This window comes from Apodemus sylvaticus, chromosome 17 (assembly GCF_947179515.1).
Source record: "Apodemus sylvaticus chromosome 17, mApoSyl1.1, whole genome shotgun sequence".
NCBI classification, from domain to species: domain Eukaryota; kingdom Metazoa; phylum Chordata; class Mammalia; order Rodentia; family Muridae; genus Apodemus; species Apodemus sylvaticus.
This window is the reverse complement of record NC_067488.1, coordinates 62081805-62104178: the sequence shown is the minus strand read 5'-3', so window position 1 is coordinate 62104178 and position 22374 is coordinate 62081805. Positions and strand designations below refer to the sequence as shown.

The 22374-nt window shown below is 45.4% G+C and overlaps 1 protein-coding gene and 1 pseudogene across 1 annotated transcript in view; both read left to right on the top strand.

The window, feature by feature from the left end:
• The first annotated feature begins 247 nt into the window (after positions 1-247).
• LOC127668158 (60S acidic ribosomal protein P1-like) lies at positions 248-602 on the top strand (annotated as a pseudogene).
• A 20787-nt stretch (positions 603-21389) lies between these two features.
• The window catches only part of Yaf2 (YY1 associated factor 2), a 52270-nt gene continuing 51285 nt past the window's right edge, over positions 21390-22374 (top strand). Inside the window, exons 1-2 of the mRNA XM_052160730.1 lie at positions 21390-21569; positions 21847-21972. Coding sequence (XP_052016690.1) covers positions 21544-21569; positions 21847-21972 — 152 coding nt within the window. The 5' untranslated portion in view covers positions 21390-21543. The remainder of the gene's footprint in view (positions 21570-21846; positions 21973-22374) is intronic.

Here is a 22374-nt window from a genome sequence, read left to right as displayed (position 1 = left end):
GGTCCAGTTTTACCTGAGTTGAGGTCCCTATGAGATAAGAGAACTCGGACTGTAACCCAATCACATGGAGCTGTGGTGGCATCTCCATTTCCACAGCTGACATCTTTGGAACTCATCCAGAATTCCTTAGAAGCGTTGTTGAGGCTTTTTTTCCCTCAGCTGCCGCCAAGGTGCTCCGTTCTCCCGAGGAAGCTAAGGCCGCTGGGTGAGGCCCTCACTTCATCGGGCGATTAGCAAGGTCCACAACATGGCTTCCATCTCCAAGCTGGCGTGCATGTTCTCTACCCTCATTCTGCATGATGACAAGGCGAGGTGATGGTCACTGAGGATAATAAGACCAATGCCCTAATTAAAGCAGCTGGCGTCAGTGTTGAACCTTTCTGGCCTGGCTTGGTTGCAAAGGCTTTGGCCATTGTCAACATTGGGAGCCTCATCGGCAATGCAGGGGCTGGTGGGCCCCTGCTCAAGCAGCTGGAGCTGCCCCTGCTGGTGGTCCCGCTCCACCCACCACTGCTGCCCCGGTTGAGGAGAAGAAAGTGGTAACAAAGAAGGAAGAGTCCGAGCAGTCGGAAGACGACGTGGGCTTTGGTCTTTTTGACTAAACTGTGTTTGTTAACATGTCCAATAAAGAGCTGAACATGTAAAAAGAAAGAAAGAAAGAAAGAAAGAAAGAAAGAAAGAAAGAAAGAAAGAAAGAAAGAAAGAAAGAAGACAAGACTAGACAAGACTAGATATAGTTGTGAACCATTAAATAATTTAATCATTCCCTTCAAACAAACAACAACAATAGACATTTTCTTAAATGCAATGGTGAGCTCCGTTAAATAGCTATTAGCAGGTGTACCTTTGTTTGCTTGCTTCTTGTTTAAGGCACTGTTACATATAACATGTGCTTGGTGATCATAATCTCACATGATCTTCTCTTTAACTTGTTCACTTTCTTAAAATTGTCCCTTTTTATTTTGCTGTAGTATTAGTATGTAACTATCAGTCTATTCTTCTTATAGTCTTTAGGATCTCATTCTTAAATACTCCGAAGTGTTTTTTGTTTTGTTTTGTTTTCTCTTTTTTGTTTTGTTTTGTTTTTTTCGAGACAGGGTTTCTCTGTGTAGCCCTAGCTGTCCTGGAACTCACTCTGTAGACCAGGCTGGCCTCGAACTCAGAAATCCTCCTGCCTCTGCCTCCCAAGTGCTGGGGTTAAAGGCGTGCACCACCACTGCCCGGTGAATACTTCGAAGTTAAAATGATAAAGGAAGCCATTATACAAAACCAGATGGCCAGGGGGCTGTTCTTCCAAAGGCCCTGAGTTCAAATCCCAGCAACCACATGGTGGCTCACAACCATCTGTAACAAGATTTGACGCCCTCTTCTGGTGTGTCTGAAGACAGCTACAATGTACTTAATAATAAATAAATACATCTTTAGAAAAAAAAAAAAGATGTTGATCCACAAAACCAGATGGCCACTGATACACTAACAGATATGAAGGAGCCCATGCCATTGCTAAAGGGCCAGGGAAACCCTGGCAATGTATCCTCAGCCCTCTAAGGTGTCCGTAGTCAAACTAAATTGAAGGCAGACTCTACCTTAAACTTGATTGATTTCAGTCAGTGGTGGCACACACCTGTAATCCCAGCACTCTCGGATGCAGAGGCAGGCAGATCTCTGAGTTCGAGGCCAGCCTGGTCTACAGAGTAGGTTCTAGGACAGCCAGGGCTACACAGGGAAACGCTGTCTCAAAAAACAAAACAAAACAAAACAAAAAAATTCCATCAGTAGAACTGTTTGGGGAAAATTAGGAGGCTTTCTTTGCAAGTCAAGCATTAATCTGGAACTACCATTGTTTCTAAGATGAGAGCATACAGCATGCACCTGGGCCATTAGGACTATGCTGTGCTGTGCCCCATGCCTCAGTTTTCAATTGTTTAGGAATCATTACATCAGGGAACATCTAGTTTCACAGAATTCACCAGAGCAGAAGGAGAAAGAAGTAAGAAAGTCGGAGATAATAGAATAATTATGCACACCAAGGCCAACTGAAAAGCAGTCACGTACAAATGAAATCTATACAGCCATTGTCCAGGGCTAAGGTTAGGAGAAATGGGAACAACTGTTGTTACAAAGAGCTGCCGAGGGCTACTGAGAGGTCTCCGTCCAGGCCTACTGCAGGCAGCCCCTGTCATTGTTTGCTGTCCCCAGCAGAGTCATTCACACACACACACACACACACACACACACACACACACACAAGACCTCAGTTTCCTCAAAAGCAGAAATGTTCTTGGAATGTGCTTCCGTGCCCCTCCCAGGTGTACTGGATAGGAGTGGGTTCGTTTCAGATTATTCTTTTCTTTTTTTCCTTTTCTAATTGTATTTATATGAGTACACTGTCACTGTCTTCTGACACACCAGAAGAGGGCATCAGATCCCCATTACATATAGTTGTGAGCCACCATGTGGTTGCTGGGAATTGAACTCAGCACCTCTGGAAGAGCCGCCAGTGCTTTTAACAGCTGAGCCATCTCTCCAGCCCCAGAGTATTCATTTCGTATTCATTACAAATGGCTGTTGTTATTTGTTTATAATCAGCTATGGGAAAACTTGTTTATGCCATGTGCAGCATACATGTACACCTGAGTGTTGTGACTCCTGACCTTGTGACTGTACACACCCGAGAGTGCACTGAGAACTTGACTGGAGTGTGGTGTCTCTACAATGGGAGTGTAAATTGCTTGACTCTCTGAATAAATGTGGCTATTGCATGAGACTTCAGTGTGCCTCCTTTCTAGGCTCCATTCTCTTGGTTCCACTGCTATTGGAGTGGTAAACCTTTTCCACTAATTTTGAACTCAAAGCCTGTAGTCCCCTGGTACCCCACACAGGTCTTTGGACCTCTCTGACTGTGGGACTGCTCAATAGCCATCATCGATAGGAATCTGGAAGAATGGATGTCAGCACTCTGGACAAACTACACAGATGCTTATGCCACACAGGAAGTTATGCCCACTGCCGGGACTAGTATCTAAAGGAATGGAGCTGGTTTTTACCATGAGCTATCTGGGAGCCATTGCGTTCGAGAAATCAATCAAGTTTTTGTTTTTTGTTTTGTTTTGGGTTTTTTTTTTTTTTTTTTTTTGGTTTTTTGGTTTTGTTTGTTTTATTTTTTGGTTTTTTAGGATTTGTTTTTTTTTTTTTTTTTTTTTCGAGACAGGGTTTCTCTGTGTAGCCCTGGCTGTCCTGGAACTCACTCTGTAGACCAGGCTGGCCTCGAATTCAGAAATCTACCTGCCTCTGCCTCCCAAATGCTGGGATTACAGGCGTGCGCTACCACTGCCCAGAACACTGATGGGAATTAAGCATGGAAACATATGAGCCTATGGGGGCCAGTCTTATTCAAACCACCACATCTCCCCAAATGCAAATGTGTCTCTCTAGAGCCCAAGTTGGGAACAAAGCAATATCAAAGACATGACTGTCAGGCCATCAAGACGGCACAGTGTAGGTAAAGGCACTTTGCTACCAAGCCAGAAGTCCTGAGTTCCATCCCCAAGTGTGCTTGGAGAAGGAGAAAACTGACTCCCAGAAGTTGTCTTCTGACTTCTGTGGCATATGCAACCTCATGTGTGTAGGCAAGCACACATGCACAGATAACTTTGTTTAAAACAACAACAACAACAACAACACCTTAAGAGAGGGGCTGGAGGGGCTGGAGTGGTGAAGAGCACTGGCTGTTCTATGAAGAACCTGGGTTTGACTTCCAGTATCCACACATTTTAATCTCCAGTTTCAGGGGATCCACTGGCCTCTTGGCATCTGCACGCACTAACCATGCATGTCGTACACAGACACCCATGCGGACGAAACACTCATACACATGAAATGAAACTGAAAGATATGAATATTACTTTCATCCTTTTGACAGACCTGAGAATGTCTACTTTGGCTCTTAAATAATTTAATTTTGGGTATCTCGGTATACTTAGAAATCTTTTCTATGGTAACAGTTCTTTCCAGTCAAGTCATGAGGACCACGATCTGGGAAGAATGGAGACCTCTGACTCATTCATCCTTCCATGGCCACACCTGAAGCGTATTTTTAAAAACTGTCTGTTAAGCACCCTTGAGACCCTCTTAACCTCAAACAGTCTTCTGAGTGGGCCTCTGGGCCTTGGCACCAATGGTGCCAATACTGGTGATGCATTTCTACAACTCCAAGGCTACTGTCTCACCCGATTCCTTCTACACATCTAGGCTGTGCCAGCTGCCTCTATCTTCAAGCATGAGGAAAGGAACCAGAATGGTATCTCCCCCCCCCCCCCCAGTGATAGTGCTGAACCCCTGATTTAAAGGACCAGGAGCCTAACTGGATGGAAGCTGAGCAAGGACAAGAGTGGAAACGCAGGAGTCTCCGCTCTGCTCCTGGTTGGGATGGATCTGCTCTGCTGCATTTTCACCACCAGGATGGACCCACACTGAAGAGGCTGAGCGGAAACATCTCAATTCCTTGGTTTACTCTTCTTGTTTTTTGGGGGACAGAGACCAAATCCAGAGAGCCCTCCCTCCTCCCCCACCGAAAGCCCTCCACTGTGGTTTATTACTGTTAGAATTCCAACAGACGATACTTTGTCATCTCCCTTTTTTGTTTGTTTGTTTAGATTTACTTATTTAATGCATGTGAGTACAGTGTTGCTGCCTTCAGACCCACCAGAAGGGGCATTGCATTTCACTGCAGATGGTTGAGAGCCACCATGTGGGTGCTGGGAATTGAACTCAGGACCTTTGAAAGAACAGAGGGTGCTCTCAACCTCTGAGCCATCTCTCCAGGCCCCATCATCTCCCTTTTAACTTTAGTGTTTTCAGGCATGTTGCGACAGTGACACTATGCACAACTGATTCTGTTAACTTTATACTCTCTGGATTGGGAAAAAAATTGAAAACAAAGTGTATGACAATAATAATCAATACTCTCTATATTGTGTATTACATTTTCAGTTTCTATTAATTTATTTATTTTAGTTTTTCAATATTTCTCTGGCTCTGGCTGTCCTGGAACTTGCTCTGTAGGACAGGCTGGCCGAGAACTCAAGAGATCCACCTGTTTCTGCCTCCTGTGTGCTGGAACTGAAGGTGTGAGCCACCACCACCTGACTACGTTTCCATTTTATTTTGTTTTATATGTTTAAAGAACCATAGTTATATATTAAGTGTTTGATATATATATAAATTGCTGAATATTCTTCATAAATCTTCCTGTCATTTTTCAGGAAATATAAAAAGCCCTGTTTACTCACCTTTATATAACTACATGATTGTCATTATTCCCACAGGAATTTGGCTTGCTTTGGATAAAGGTGCTTGCGTTTTTGACTCAAGAACACACTCTAAACTTTTTGCCCACCTCTCTGGATTTCCCATTAGGGTATTGGTGGGAACCATGCTGTTTCTCCAGGAAAAAGTACATGGATGCTTTGTGAATGACTCCTTGGGGCAAGGTCCGGTGGGGTGTTTCTCCCACTAGGCAAGGACCAGTGGGAAACGTAACCAGAAGGGCTTTGTCAGTCCTTAGGAGATGGAGCCGTGATTCCTGCTTTTTTTTGTTGTTGTTGTTTTTTTTGTTGTTGTTGTTGTTTTGGATTTTTGGTTTTTTCATTTCTTTGTGGGGTTTTTTTTTGTTTGTTTGTTTGTTTTTTATTTTTTGAGACAGGGTTTCTCTGCATAGCCTTGGCTATCCTGGAACTCACTCTGTAGACCGGGCTGGCCTCGAACTCAGAAATCTGCCTGCCTCTGCCTCCCAGAGTGCTGGAATTACAGGCATGCGCCACCACTGCCTGGCGATTCCGGCTTACTTAAAAGCCTTAGTAAAGGCATGACTGACTAGACCTTTAAAGAAGATCTCTCATTGAATGGTCTCAAGATAGATAGGAATACGTGAGGAAAAAGGAAGTGAGGAAAAATGAAGGAGCTTGGAAAGGTCTACTATTTCTTCTGAGGACCTAAGTATGCCAAGACATTGAAGAGAGGGAGAGTTCAAAACTCAGAGAAGATAGGGCCTAAAGAGATAGACGGGGCCTAAAGAGATAGATAGACGGGGCCTAAAGAGATAGATAGATGGGGCCTAAAGAGATAGATGGGGCCTAAAGAGATAGATAGATGGGGCCTAAAGAGATAGACGGGGCCTAAAGAGATAGATAGACGGGGCCCTAAAGAGATAGACAGGGCCTAAAGAGATAGATAGACGGGGCCTAAAGAGATAGATAGATGGGGCCTAAAGAGATCGATAGATGGGGCCTAAAGAGATAGGGTCTAAAGGTCAACAGTAGAATGTTCATTATCACAAGTTACTTCATTCTTAGGATCTAAGTTAGTAAGCAAAATTTGCTGTGCTCTTAAAAAGAAGTGTAAGTTGGACAGATTCATCCTTGCCTTAGGTAAAGGCTCATATAAAAGAAGGAAACAGTGTGAGTTGATGGGAAACTGTTAGTCTCTGCTCTTTATAGAAAAGTTGCATACAGCAGAATCATACTGTAAAACACAGATTATGGCATAAAGACAACTTACAATAATACATTGGGAGTGTATCGAATTAGTAGGCAATAAAATGCAAAGATCATATTTCTGTTAAAAGTTTGTTTGGGGGCTGGAGAGATGGCTCAGCGGTTAAGAGCACTGACTGTTCTTCCAGATGTCTTGAGTTCAATTCCCAACAACCACATGGTGGCTCACAACCATCTGTAATGAGATTCGATGCCTTCTTCTAGTGTGTCTGAAGACAGCGACAGTGTACTCACATAAATAAAATAAATAAATCTTTTAAAAAAAAGTTTGTTTGGATTCTAATTGTCTTTTACTTTGAAACTGCACGTGTGCTGTCAGCCTGTGCACAAACTAGATGTGCCTGTCTGGATATAATCATTTGGCTTGCAATGTTCACGTGTGCTCAGCTATGATATAATCATTTGGATTGTAATGCTATACTGCTTAGATAAAGGAAAAGGTTTGTCACTGACTACAAGGAAATAAGGGCAACTTAAAATGAATTTTAATAAGTACTTGTTGAGAGTCTTAGATAATGATTAAGGAAAATATGAAACTGTATGTATTTGAATGTTCTGAATTTCTATATAAATAAAGACAGCTTGAGATATCCCCCAGGACATTTGCTTGAACAACAGGAAGTGGTCAGAGCCTTCTTTTTGAGGATGCTACATCTCTTCTGGGATACTGAACTGACGGACAAGGGCTCCACTAGGGTAGAAGTCAAAGACACAGCTGGGTTGTTTTGTCCTGTTTTGTCCAGTTGGGCATCTAGCTCCCCAGTGCCATCACAGACAACAGTGACAGGCCCAACACCAAATTCAAATATCCTGACTAGAGGGACTAGAGAAATGGCTTAGAGGTTAAGAGCACTGGCCTGTCTTCCAGAGGTCCCCAGTTCAATTCCCAGCAACCACTTGGTGGCTCATAGAAATCTATTAGGAGATCTGGTGCCCTCTTCTGGCCTGAAGGCAGAATGCTATACACATAAGAAATGTACTGTCTTAGGGTTTTACTGCTATGAACAGACACCCTGACTAATGCAAGTTCTATAAAAGACAACATTTCATTGGGGCTGGCTTACTGGCTCAGAGGTTCAGTTCATTGTCATCAAGGCAGAAACATGGCAGCATCCAGGCAGATATGGTGCAGCCTCCTGCTGAGAGTTCTACATCTTCATCTGAAAGCTGCTAGTGGAAGACTGACTTCCAGGCAACTAGGGTGAGGGTCTTAAGCCCACACCCACAGTGACACACCTACTCCAACAAGGCCACACCTCCTAATAGGGTCACTTCCTGGGCCAATCATATACAAACCATCACATGTACCAATAATAAAAAAAAGAGGAGACAGCACAGCAAATATCCTGACTAAATATCATTAGCATCAACATACTACTTCATTACTGTGATTTTAACAAATTATAGGGGGCTGGAGAGATGGCTCAGCAGTTAAGAGCACTGACTGCTCTTCCTAAGGTCCTGAGTTCAAATCCCAGCAACCACATGGTGGCTCACAACCATCCATAATGAGATCTGACACCCTCTTCTAGAGTGTCCAAAGACAACTACAGTGTACTTATATATAATAAATAAATACATCTTTAAAAAACCAAATTATAGGGACAAAGGTTTCTGTGTTTCTGTTGACTTAATCCTCACACGAATACATTTGTTTCTGAAATGTAACAATCCATCAGTAATTTAAAAAAGTAGCATATACTTTGGTGGTTTCAATATGCCTGGCCCATGGGAAGTGGCACTCTTAAGAGGTGTGACCTCGATGGAATAGTTGTGGCCCTGTTGGAGGAAGTGCATCACTGTGGGGGTGGGCTTTGGGGGATTCTAGTGCTCAAGTTCAATCCAGTATGGAAGGGACAGTCTCCTTCTGCCTACCTTGGGAATCCAGATATAGAGCTCTCAGCAACTTTTCCAGCGCCAGGTCTGCCTGAACACCGCCATACCTCCCACCATGATGATAACGGACCGAACCTCTGCAACTGTAATCCAGCCCCCATTAAATACTGTACTTTATAAAAGTTGCTTGGGGGGGAGGGGGTTGGAGAGATGGCTCAGCAGTTAAGAGCACCAACTGCTATTCCGAAGGTCCTGAGTTCAAATCCCAGCAACCACATGATGGCTCACAACCATCCATAATGAGATCTGACACCCTCTTCTGGAGTGTCTGAAGACAGCTACAGTGTACTTACATATAATAAAAATAAATCTTAAAAAAAAAAGATTTAAATTGAAAAAAAGTTGCCTTGGTCATGGTATTTCTTCACAGCAGTAATACTCTAACAATACTAAATACCAGTAGTAGTGAAAGAGTTAAAATATTAAACACTCATGTGTAGTATATATACTTCCTTAAGTCTCGTGCAAACAATTTTAGATGAAACAAAACTGAAAATAAAAAACAAACAAAACACCCAGACATATGTATGAACATTAATTACTTGAGGGAATATATTAAGACTTTTCTTTCCTGGATTTTAATTTCCAATAGTTGGGCTGTTATTCCACATTTATTTTTATGAAATAACTCCAAATTAGCATGTGTTCCCTTGCATTTGTTTGGTCCATGAAGCACCTTCTCCCACAAAGACTCTATATTCATGCCACAAATGAGAAGGATATGAAGTGAGGGAAATGTGTATTTTCTATTCATTTGTATCACATCTATTCACCTGTATCTTCCTGACTGGAAGGTTGTAATCCAAGACTGTTGGGCAGTTTCAACTAACCAGCCTGCAGATGGAACCATTTCAGTAGGCAGAGGTCTGGGGAGAACTGAACTCGTGCCAGCTGTTTGAATGCCTCTCTGTCTTGTCCTGTGAGGTGGATGAAGGCCTTTCAGACTGTTAGACAAGTGCTAAGATAAGCAGGCCGCGAGTTGGAGCCAGATACAGAGGATGAGCAGGACAGCGAGGCCTCAGGAAAGAAAGCGAAAGCAGAAACAGCGATTGGGCACAGAACAGAAGCTGTGCAGTGCAATGACAACGAAAACTGCAGAGCACACCTTTAATCTGAGCACGTGGGAGGCAGATTTCTGAGTTTGAGGCCAGCCTGGTCTACAGAGTGAGTTCCAGGACAGCCAGGGCTACACAGAGAAACCCTGTCTTTAAAAACAAACAAACAAACAAAAAATAAAAAGAAAGAAAGAAAAGAAAAGAAAGAAAGAAAGAAAGAGAAAGAAAGAAAAGAAAGGAAAGGAAAAGAAAAGAAGAAAACTAATAGAGATGGATAGAAAAGAGAATTCTAAGGAAAATTCAGGTTAAGTCAGCTTGAACTAAAAGAATCAAACCAATGGAAGACAAAAAAAGACCTTTGTAGACTCCAGTAAAGATGGGTTCTGCAGTCTGTAGTCCTATTTCCAGTAATCTCAAAGTCATGCTACACCAAACCTCTGTGTGTGTGTGTGTGTGTCCATCCGCACATGCGTGCGTGGGCATGTGTGAAAATGCACAGCCTTGTTCAAAACACCTAAAATGCGGAGACAACCTAGTCAAGTCTGTGGTGATCCATCTTCATCACCTACTCTACTAGATTTAGAATCACCATAGAAACACACCTCCGTAAGCATTTCCAGAAAGGTTTAGCAAAGCAAGGAAGACCTACCGGAAAGTGGGCAGCGCCATTCCTCAAGCTGAGGTTCTTTACCGAATAAAAGGGAGGGAGCAAACAGAAGGCTAGCGTTCCCTCCCAGATCCTTCTCACTGAGGGCACGGTATGAGCAGCTCGCTGCGCATGCCTGCAGTTGTATCTTTTCTAGCTTGGTGGATGACGGGAAGACCAGCCGTTCCTTCCTGATGGGGGTTTTGTCGTGTTTCTTCTTGTAGGCGTGAGGGAAGCTGTGTCTGTTATAATGCAGTGGGATGTGCGCGAAATTAAAGGAGATTCTCACACATTTTCTGCCTTTTTGTTTGTTTGTTTGTTTTTTGTTTTTTTTTTCGAGACAGGGTTTCTCTGCGTAGCCCTGGCTGTCCTAGAACTCTGGCCTCGAACTCAGAAATCCGCCTGCCTCTGCCTCTCAAGTGCTGGGACTAAAGGCTTGTGCTACCACCGCCCGGCTCTCACACATTTTCAACCTCAAAGACATCAAACGCGACGAGTGAGGCTTGAAAGGAGCGGTCTGCACGTCTGTGCATGCATGGTCGTCACAAAGACACAAGTGAAATGGTGATTGCCAGAGCCTGGGGGAAAGAAGTGTCAGTTACTGCTGGACATTTCACCTTTGAAGGGTGAAAGTTGGTGGAAATGTTGATGTTTATATAACCTGACAATGTGAGTATACTTCAAGCTACTGAATTGTACACTTTAAAAAATAGTTAAAATAGACAGGTGGTGGTGGTACATGCTTTTAATCCCAGAATTTGGCATGCAGAGGCAGGTGGATCTCTGAGTTTGGAGGCAGTCTGGTCTACAGGGAGAATTCCAGGACAGTTAAGGCTATACAGAGAAACCCTATTTTGAAAATCAAAACCGCTGGGCGGTGGTGGCGCATGTCTGTAATCCCAGCATTCTGGGAGGCAGAGGCAGGCGGATTTCTGAGTTCGAGGCCAGCCTGGTCTACAGAGTGAGTTCCAGGACGGCCAGGGCTACACAGAGAAACCCTGTCTCGGGGGAAAAAAAAAAAAAGAAAGAAAAGAAAATCAAACCAAACGAAGTTAATAAGCATTCCAACACCAGTTCATGAGGTTTGGTGTGTGGCTCAATGGTAGAGTGCTTGGGTATGCACTGTGGTGATTTCAATATGCTTGGCCCAGGGAATGACACTATTAGAAGCTGTGGCCTTGTTGGAGTAGGTGTGTCACCGTAGGCGTGGGCTTAAGACCCTCATCCTAGCTGCGGGGAAGCCAGTATTCTGCTAGCAGCCTTCCAATGAAAATATAGAGCTCTTAACTCTTCCACCATGCCTACCTGGATGCTGCTATGATGGTAGTGGACTGGACCTCTGAACCTGTAAGCCAGCCCCAATTAAATGTTGTCCTTTATAAGACTTGCCTTGGTCATGGTGTCTTTTCACAGCAGTAAAACCCTAAGTAAGGCATGCACAAAGTCCTGTTTCCATCCCTACATCAAAGGAAAAGAAAGACTGCTCATGTAAGAGTTAATAGTTCCCAAGTTAAAGGAAACTATCACCATTTTAATTAAAATAGTGATAACACAACTAAATCAATAAATAATAATAAAACTTAAGCCAGGCGGTGATAGCACACGCCTGTAATCCCAGCACTCTGGGAGGCAGAGGCAGGCAGATTTCTGAATTCAAGGCCAGCCTGGTCTCCAGAGTGAGTTCCAGGACAGCCAGGGCTACACAGAGAAACCCTTTCTTGAAAAATACCAAAAAACCACACACACACACAAAGAAAAAAAAAAACACCTTAATATCCAGAGTGACATGATCAACAAAAAAACCCAAAGTCCTAACCTCTCAAACAATACAGCTTAATATCCGGAATTGATCCATTATATAAAAACACCCACAAACAACTGAAACGACGTGAGAACCTCATTACTAATATCTATTAGATTAGATTTAAAAATTAATGATTGACCTATAATGCTCAGGATAGCATGGGCCTGACAAGAGGAACAGGCACGCTGACCAATAGAACATAAGAGAATTGTGTGACAAACCCTTCAAAGTACAGTCGGTTGATTCGCAACATTTGTGCAGAGGCCAATGCTTTCGATGAATGGTTCTGGAGCACCTGCATTTCCCGTGAAACACGTACCTTACTCACATTCTAAGCTTTACATGAAAGTTTGTTAAATCAATCGCAGTCTTAAATGTCAACTTTAAAACGTTAAAAGAGGGGTCTTAGGAGATGGCTAATGGTCAAGGTGCTGGTTAGGCTGGAACCCCTGCTCATGCCCTGTATAAACTGGGAAACCCTGTCTGCGCTCCTTCCCCCAGCCCCGCCCTCACAGAGAATTCTCCCCTGCCCACCTGGAGAAAACTCCGGGCTAACACATTATCCCTCCTTGTCATCTGTGTTCCCAGGATCCTCCCCTCCCCCGACATCCTTCCCCACCCCTTAGACTGCTCACCCAGGGGCTCAGTTTTTGACCATGTATGGACACGAGCCCAGCCCCTAACTGACACGTCATCACTCCTCGCCTAAGCCCTATAAAAGCCCCTTGCTTTAGCCCGATGCCACCTAACAAACCCGCCTTTATCTACTTTTATTCGGGTCTAATCTGGCCTGTATCTGCATCAACGGAGTGAGAGTAAAAGTCAGTGCTCACTGCACACATGTGAGGAGTTCGATTTCCAGAACTCATATACAAGCTGAGTGTGGTGGCACATGCTTGTAATTACAGCATCAAGGAGGCAGGGACAGGCAGGTCCCTAGGTTTCCTGGCCCTTCACCCTAGCCTATTCTGTTTGGTAATTTCCAGAGTAATGAGGAACGTGGCTCAATAAAACAAAAACTTGGATGGATGGATGGATGGATGGATGGATGGATGGATGGATGGATGGATATGGATGGATGATGGATGGATGGATGGATGGATGGATGGATGGATGGATGGACGGTCAGATAGGTAGGTGGGTGGATAGGTAGATAAGAAAATAGCTCCCGAGGAAAGAAAACTAATGCCGGGCAGTGGTGGCACACGCTATTAATCCCAGCACTTGGGAGGCAGAGGCAGGTGGATTTCTGAGTTTGAGGCCAGCCTGGTCTACAGAGTGAGTTCCAGGACAGCCAGGACTACACAGAGAAACCCTGTCTCAGGGGAAAAACAAACAAACAAACTAATGTTACCCACATCCTCTGCCTCCAACATATACTTGAGGGCTCGCTCATATAAGCATGGTTATAGACAAGAATGCACGCGTGTGTGCGTTCACTAACACACACACACACACACACAGATTAATTATTCTATGTGAAAGGTTCCAGATGGGAGAGGCTATATTCTGTTTGATTTTATTTGGATGACATTATGTTGTGTGACAAAACTTTTCCTGGGGAGATGCGATACACAGGTCTACATATGTTGAGGAACTTTCTCAATGGAATGTTTCAATCTGGGAGGAAATTGTTACGCAGTGCATGCTAGGAAAAGTGATCTAGGGTGGGGAACAGGTTGGTATCTGCCAAAGGTTAAGTTTAGCCATACCAGACATCAGGTGGCAAGTTTGGGTACCTCTACATTCTTTTTTTTTTTTAATGTTGATTTATTTATTTTATGTATGCGTGCTCTATCTGTAGGTACACCTGCATGCCAGGAGAGGGCATCAGATCCCCTTACAGATGGTTGTGAGTCACCATGTGGTTACTGGGAATTGAACTCAGAACCTCTGGAAGAGTAGGCAGAGCTTCCCCCCCCCACACACATATTTTTTATTTCTTTTATTTTTTATTGGATAATTTATATTTCAAATGTTATCTCCTTTCCCAGTTTCCCTCCACAAATCACCTATCTCCTCCTTCTCCCTGCTTCTATAAGGGTGTTTTTCTACCCACCCACCCACTACTCCCACCTCACCACCCTGGCATTCCCCTACACTGGGTCAGCCAGCCAGGCTCTTAACCACTGAGTTATCTCTCCAGCCCACTGTTCGACATCTTGACTGTGTGATCCTGATTATATGACGAGTCGGAGCTGGAGGGAGCAGGGCAGGAATGAGCGGGTCAAAGCAAGAGGGAGAAAGGCAAGTGGAAAGTGCTACTGAATACATTTTGTTATGATGTGCTTTTTTCTATAATATATTAAGATGGTGCGTTATTTAGGGACATTTTAATGTTTTTGTTGGCATATATCAATCAGTCATAATGAGTTTCATTATGACATTTTATACAAGTACAGAATATTTTGTGGTCACATTCACAACGCGGATTCCATCACGTATTTGTATATAGCCTTGTGCAGGGGCTGTGTTAATCTCCAAGCACAGCATTATTTTTGCTCTGTGTATACATAGATGACATTTTCTTTTGTTCTCAGCCCCTCCCCCCTCCTTTCCCCATCTCCACTCCCTCTGGCTGGCCCTGCCTCCCCTCAAGCAGCTCTCTCCATTGATGGCTTGGTTACGAGTCTACCCTCCTTTCATGAAATGCATTCTTCAAGTAGTGTTATTTATATTACTATAAAAACACATGCACAGACACCGGCCCAGCCATTTTCTCTTTTTGAGACAGGGTTATGCAGCCTTGGCTGTCCTGGAAGCTCCTGTGTAGATCAGGCTGGCCTCAAACTCACAGAGACCCACCTGCCTTTGCCTCTGAGTATTGGGATCAAAATTATGTGCTGCCATACTTGGCCTCCAAACATTTTCTTACAGAAAGTGTTAGAATAAAAGATTGAAAATACCCCCTTATATATCATTCTCCATGATTAGGCCTGAGGGAAAAACACTTTTAGCTGTGTTTGTGCTGTTTTTTTTGTTGTGTTTTGTTTTGTTGGCAGAAAGATTTTTAGGTACTTCTAAATTTTCAGATGTCATAGTAGAAATTTCCAGGACAAAAATATTAATAGAAGAATATTTAAAACACATTTCACCTTACCAAAGCTTCTAACTACAATGTATTTCACACTGAAAGCTTATAAGCTAATATAATGAATGACTCGAAGGCTGGAGAGATGGCTCAGTGGTTAAGAGCACTGGCTGCTCTTTCAGAGATTCTTAGTTAAATTCTCAGCAATCACATGGTGGCTCACAACCATCTGTAATGGGATCTGATGCTCTCTTCTGGTGTGTCTGAAGACAGCTGCAGTGTACTCATATACATAAAATAAATACATAATTCTAAAAATAAATAAATGACTGGGGTAAAATCTTTGCAATGAGTTCATTAAAATGCTACTTGTTAGTAAATAGAACATCACTAACATTTTAACATTGTGGACTGTGGGTATACGTGGAGTTGCTTCCCTGTGCTCCTTCAATACCTGCAGTGCTGATGTGCAAGAACACACCAAGATATAAGGACATTATGACTGTAAAGAACTTTTCATTTGGAAACTATTTGCTTTTTAGTGATAATGAACTTAAAACTCTTTGTGAACAAGTAACTTAACTGCTCTTTTAAAAAGCCACATACACGAAGCAATTCCAACTGTGACCAGCTTCTCTTTTGCAATCTTGGACATTCCAGAAGAATACATATAAAAATCTTACCCATGGGGCATTTTTAAAGCAACTTAAATGGCTCTAATAAGAACTGGTATACATAAAATTCTATTATTAAGAAAGTACAAAGACAAAGCTGGAGAGATGACCTAGCAGTTAAAGAGCGCCTGCTGTTCTTGCAGAGGACCTGAGTTCAAATCCCAACACTATGTCAGGTGGCTCACAACTGCCTGTTAACTCCAGTCCTGGGGGATTTGAGACTCTGCAGCACCTGCATGTATGTACACACACACACACACACACACACACCAGAAAATAAAGAGAAAGCCAAGACATAGCACTGTACATCTGGAATCTCAGCATTGGGGAGGTAGAAAGAAAAGGACCAGGAATTCAAAGTCATCCTCAGCTACATTGTGAGAACAGCTTGTGCTTACAGGACACCCTGTCTAAACAATAACAACGTAGACAAAAATGGAGATGAGAGGAAAAGTAGATGGAGAAGAAAAGAAATGAGTCAAATAGAAAACAAGAAAAGTGATGAAAAGTAGAAAAGATAAAATTGAACTGACGATCTCTGTAGAAAACAAAATGAAAATGGGATAAAATATGGTTGGAAAGTGATGAACATTTAGTATCAACTGAGATTAATAGATGCTGAAAGAGAATTTCTGAATGTGACCAGATGATTACACACACACACACACACACACACACACACACACAGTCTAAGGTTTTGCTCTGTCACTCAGGTTTAACTTAAGTTTCTTCTACCTCTACTCTCTGAGAGAACACACACACACAGGCCACTATGCTTAGATTAAAAGAACTTAGTTCAAACAACACTTTCACTATATCAAAATAAGTACCAGTGAGAATGGTGAGATATAATATTCAATAGCCATGTCTATAATATTCTTTACAGTACACTAAGCAGATATTCTTTGTACCAAAAAGTTAAAACATAAAAATCATAGAGTGGACCTCTATGGCTTTCGAGCAAACCTGTGCCTCTTTTGTAGATGACTCTTTTAAGGCATGCTTCTATCTTTATATTTGTCTCTGTGTAGAGATGGAACAGTTAACTGTGACGTAATACCAAATAACCACATTGGGCTTCTTTCTCTGAGATGGACCAAGCCCAAAATTATATGCATAGCCACAAGCCATCCATAGAAATGGCGTGTAGGATATTGGATGTAAGCAAGAATAAGGACAAATGCACAGTAGGAATTCCCTCTGTCCACATCTGAAACTTTAAAAAGAATTTCACGCAACAGATAAAGGAACATCTTTCAGCCTGGCTTACAAATAGTCCTGTATGAGATGACGGCACCAAGCAAGGTAGATGTCTATGTTACTCTAATCCTGATGAGAAGTGGTTCTGGGGATGCAGTAGAGAAAAACTCTGTGAAGGAGAAACTTTAGCAGTTCAACTGACCGCATTATCTGGATTAGGGCATGGTCAGAGTGTGGAGGTGTGGTGATTCGTGGAGAATTTCTAACCTTTAGGCCCCTTGACAGGAACTCAGAGCTGGCTGGAGAACTGGTGTAAAAAGGTGAGAAGTAGGTATTGGATATTTCAGAAGGGGGTGGCAGAGTGGGCTCTAAACCAATCCACAAGAGCATCAGATGAAAGGAGAGCTTGTAACAGGAGAACATGAATGCCATTCACCTGTCCCAGCCACCCTGGTGCTTTCTCATTGAGCTGCAGAGGGGCCACATTGTCTGAGACAGAACCTTTGCCTGAGTTCAGCAGGAGCTCCTCTCACTAAAGCTGACCTCGTAGCTCTGCTGGATACATTACTACTGCTGAGCATCTTACTAGGAAAGAGCACAAGCCAGAGCTGGAGGTGGCACGTTCCCTTGAATGAAGAAATCAGCTGCCTCGAGAGCTTTATTATATTGACCATTTCCTCTTGGAATGGGAGAAAAGTATTTTCAGTAAAATAGGCATGTATTCTAGTATCTGCCATCACTGCCGTACAGACCGCTCCTGTTGGTACCGCTGTCTGTGGACTCTGTGTCATCACTTTCATTGTATTCTGATCAACAGTGCTTCTGGTTGATGAAGTGATCTCCTGTCAAAAGGAGAGTGGCAGTCTGCTCACACCCACAGAACTCACTAAGCACGCCACAAGCTTCATCTCTACAAAGCAACTGCCCCTACAGAACAGCACGATGCTTATGAAGAAGTCTTGGTTGCATCAGACAATCCTGGAAGAGCACGATGCCTCAGGTTCATTTGTTTATTGTGATACGGCCTTCCTCTTCAGCACTGGCTGGCCTATAACTCACAGTAGCAATCCCTCTGCTGCAACTCCTGAGAAATGGGATTATCCATGGATGGATGGTGAATCACCGTGCTCCGGTTTGATGCTGTCTTGCAAGATGCACTGTATCTTTTGGGTCAGAGGCCAAAAGATGGCGCTGCCCTTCTGATTACCAGAATACAAGGGCAAAGTGGGGAGGGGCTGGGGAGATTGTTCAACTGGGAAAATTCTAGCTGTGAAAGCATAAGCCCAAGTTCAACTTCTTAGGACCCTCAGATAAAAGCAGGATGCAGTGGTGTGAGTCTCTAATCCCAGTATGGGAGAGGCAGAGACAAATGATCTCGGGGTTCACTGGCCAGCCAGTCTAGCTGAATCAGAGAGCCCCAGGTCCAGTGGGAGACATGATCTCAAAAAGAAGGTGGTGAGTGATTGAAGAAGACACCTGATATTGACAGCTGGCCTGCATATACACGTGTGCACACAGACAAGAACACGCATGTGCACACAGACAGGGAGAAAGGGAGAGAAGATGTGACTCTTCTCGTCACACCTGCTTGGAGACATTTTGCTCTCTGTGGCCTCCATACTGAACACTACTTAACTAGGATTATAGTCTTAAGACGCTTCCATGAGACCGAGATAGTGGTTCCGGTGCATGGAAAGAGGAAACTATTACTTGGATATTTAGCACTTCTTACACCATCGGGCCACCTGGTAAACTTGGGACTTGCCCTGTTGAATGGGGAACCTGTACCTGACTACAAAGGTAAACCTGGATTGCTGATAAGCTGTCAGGATGAACATGGTGGTATTGTCTTTTAGTGCAAGGTGGTCTTAAGAGCATAGTACTTTAGTTTCTAATAGTTAAAGTTGGTGGAGATCTTAGCGTTTACATGATGTCAGCACTGAACAGGAAGAATCTTTAGAAACTTTGCCAGGTAAAGAACTCAGCCTGGTTGAGTGACTTAGGGTTTCTATTGCTGTGATGAAACACCATGACCAAAAAGCACGTTGGGGAGAAAAGCATTTATTTGGTTTATACTTCCATGTTCCATGTGTATCACTGAAGAACGTCCAGACAGGAACCTGGAGGCAGGAGCTGACACAGAGGCCATGGAGGGTGCTGCCAAGTATCTTGCTCCTCATGGCTTGCCCAGCTTGCTTCTCCCCATGATGGTGGCATTTCCTCAACTGAGGTTCCCTACTCTCTGATGACTCTAGCGTGGGTCAAGTTGCCATAAACCCAGCAAATACACTGAGGAGACATGAGATGGCTACAAACATCAGCTAGGCCTCTGTGAGGACCTACAGAAAGAAAGGTGTAGATGCTGAACACAGGTTCTTTCATTGACAGGTATATTCCTGCAGGCTATGCAGCAGAGGCATCCGGGCAGAGCAGAGCTGGCCCAACAGGACTGCTTCTCTGCTTTCCACTGCCGCCCCTCTTCCTGTTTGTCTTTTCTTTTTAGATTTATTTATTTATTTATTTATTTAATGTATCTGAGTACACTATACTCAGAGTACAGTGGGCATCTAGAGCCCATTACAGATGGTTGTTAGCCACCATGTGGTTGCTGGGAATCGAACTTAGGACCTCTGGAAGAGCAGTCAGTGCTCCTAACCACTGAGCCATCTCTCCAGCCCTTTCTGCTTCTCTTTAAAGAGGTAATTAAAATGAGGTCATCAGGCTGCTGGGGAGATGGCTCAGCAGTTAAAAGCACTGACTGCTCTTCCAGAGGACCCTGGTTCAATTCTCAGCCTCCACATGGTGGGTTAAAACTGTCTGTAACTCTAGTTCCAGAGGACCCAACACCATCACACAGTGAGGAGAAATACCAATGCCCGTATAAGTCAATCCCTAGTGTAGGCCCTCATCCAATGAATGAAGTCCTTATGAGAGAGTGTGGCATAGGCAGAGGTGATAAAAAGCGATTAGGATACGGACACTCACATACAAAGATGCCCCTTTGAACGTGAGACCTAGATGGTGATCTGCAAGCAAAGTGGAGCCTTGGAAGAAAGCAGCCTCGACATCTTTATCTTCTCCTTGGAACTTACAGTATTATGGGAAAACATTTTCCATTATGTAAACCACTCAGCCTCTAGCGTTTACTTTTTATCTTGGGAACATTAATGCAACCTCTAATATATAACTTTTTTACTCAACTAACTCAATTTTGCAAAAATAAAGCAATATTAAGCAACCAAGCAAATCTCACATAAAACAATCTTTTAAGTGTTTTTTTTTCAAGTCTTTAGTAACTCAGAGCCTTGTGCAAGTGCCCCACGACTGAGCCACACTCCCGCCCATTCTGCTATACCTCATTTTGATTTCTTCCTTCAGAAGCTTGAAGCCCATTTCCCTCTTAATTACCCCAATCAATCTCTAGTTCCCAATGATAAAAAAGAGAACATTCTCCACTTCCGTTATTAACGCTTGCTGTTTGGTAAGTAATACAGCCATACAGAAGTCTCCTTACCCAGGGTTTTGCTTTCCTATTTCAATTACCCACAGACAATATAGTTCAAAATATTAAGGGCTTCCTAAATAATTAACTCCCAAGTTTTTAGTTGCCATTCCACTCTGAGTATTGTGATGAAAATATGCTCCCTTCTGCTTTGGCCAGCTGGATAGATTTTCTAAACACCCTTATAGTATCTCAACTAGGAGTCACACAGCTAGATGTCTTTGCTTCAGATCAACTAAGTGCGCAGTGCCTGAACTAGGTCCTTTTCAGTTAGTTAAGCCTGACGCTAAAGCTACACCGCCCCCATCAGCACACTCAAGTAAGGCAGAAGGCAGAGCTCTGCGAAGGGGGTAGATTTCATCTCTCCTTTCAGGGGCAGCCTTCTTGATGACGATTCACCGACTTGGCATGCAGAGGTCGCCTGTGGATCAGAGGGATGGCACGCTAACTCTGGTTGTGGGGTACCCGCTAGATTGGCGAGGTGGGAGCAGAGCTTAAAGGACCAGCGAGACGGCTGTTTGGGTCTAGCAGGCGAGGTGTGTCCCCACGACAGGCTGAAGTCACGAGACTCGGGGGAGGTGGTGTCCGGGGCACAAGCAACCTCGTGTTCCTTACGGAGGCTCACGAGCGTGCGTTTTATAACACGCCACCGCAGAGCCCCGTGAGGCCAAGAGGACGCCTCTGGAATTAAAACAGGATCAGACCCTGGTTTCGTCACGTTTGGATTATGTAAGCGAGAGCAGGGCACCGAACCTTTCCTGAGCCTCTGGGTCGCTTTCCCCCCCTCAATGAAGGATGACAGTCCCCGCCGCGCGGGGCGCACGCGTGTCTGCGGGCACCTGCCACCGCGCCCTTCGAGCCGCGACCGGAGAGCTCCGGGCGGCCAGCGGGCGGGTCGGAGGGAGGCGGCGCCGCGAACTCGCCGCCGGTGCCCGGCCGCGCTCCCCGCGTTTGAAGTCTCCGGCGCGGCCGCTGGTTGGCCGGCGCCGGTCACGTGCGCGCGGGCAGGAGTTTCCCGGACAGCTGGAGGCTGCGTGGGATCCGGCGGCGGCGGCGGCGGCGGCAGCGGCGGCTGCAGCTCGCTGCGCGGCCTTCCCCGCCCCCTCGCCTCGGCGCTTCCGCCGGCCCCTCACCTCAGCGCTGACAGACCGGCCGCGGCGTCGCGCGCGTCGGCAGCGAGCATGGGCGACAAGAAGAGCCCCACCAGGTAGGGCGCCCGCCGGCGGAGCGCTCGCGGCCCGGGGCCCCGTGGCGCGGCGCGGCGCGGGGCGCGCGTGTGTGGATGTGTGTGGGAGAGGGGGGTGCGGCGCCGCGCGCGGCTGCCCACAATGGGCCGCGATGGCGGCCGGGGTCAGCGGCCGCGCTCCCCTCCCCCGCGCGGCGCCGGGCGGGGCGGGGGTCGCGGGCCGGGCGGGGCGGGGCGCGGGGCCGGGCGCGGCCTGCCGCTGACCCCGCGCTGCGTCGTGTCCGGTTGTGTCCTGCAGGCCGAAGCGGCAGCCGAAGCCCGCCTCGGATGAGGGCTACTGGGACTGCAGCGTCTGCACCTTCCGGAACAGCGCCGAGGCCTTCAAGTGCATGATGTGCGATGTGCGGAAGGGCACCTCCACCCGGTGAGTCCGGCGCGCCCGCGGCCCCCGCGCGACGCGGGGCGGCGGGGCGGCCAGCTAGGCGGCGGCCGCGGTGGGGCGCGACCCGGCTGAGCTGCGGCTTGCGGCGGCGAGGGGTCGGCGGCGGTGGCGGCGCCCGGGACGCCCGCTGCGGAGGATGAATTATTGAAGGGGGGTCGCCGGCCACAGCCATTCCGTGCGTGGCCGGTGCGGTGCCCCCTCCGCAGTCAAGCGCGGAGACGTTGGCCGCATTGTGGTGTTAGTGTGCGGGGAGGGGGCGGGGACGGGCACGGGGAGGGGGAGGGGACCGAGGAAAGGCCGTGGTGTCATTAGGTCCCCCTGGGGAAAAAGTATCGCTGTGGGATCGTGATAGATTAAACTTTCTTAGTAACGGATGTCCGGCAG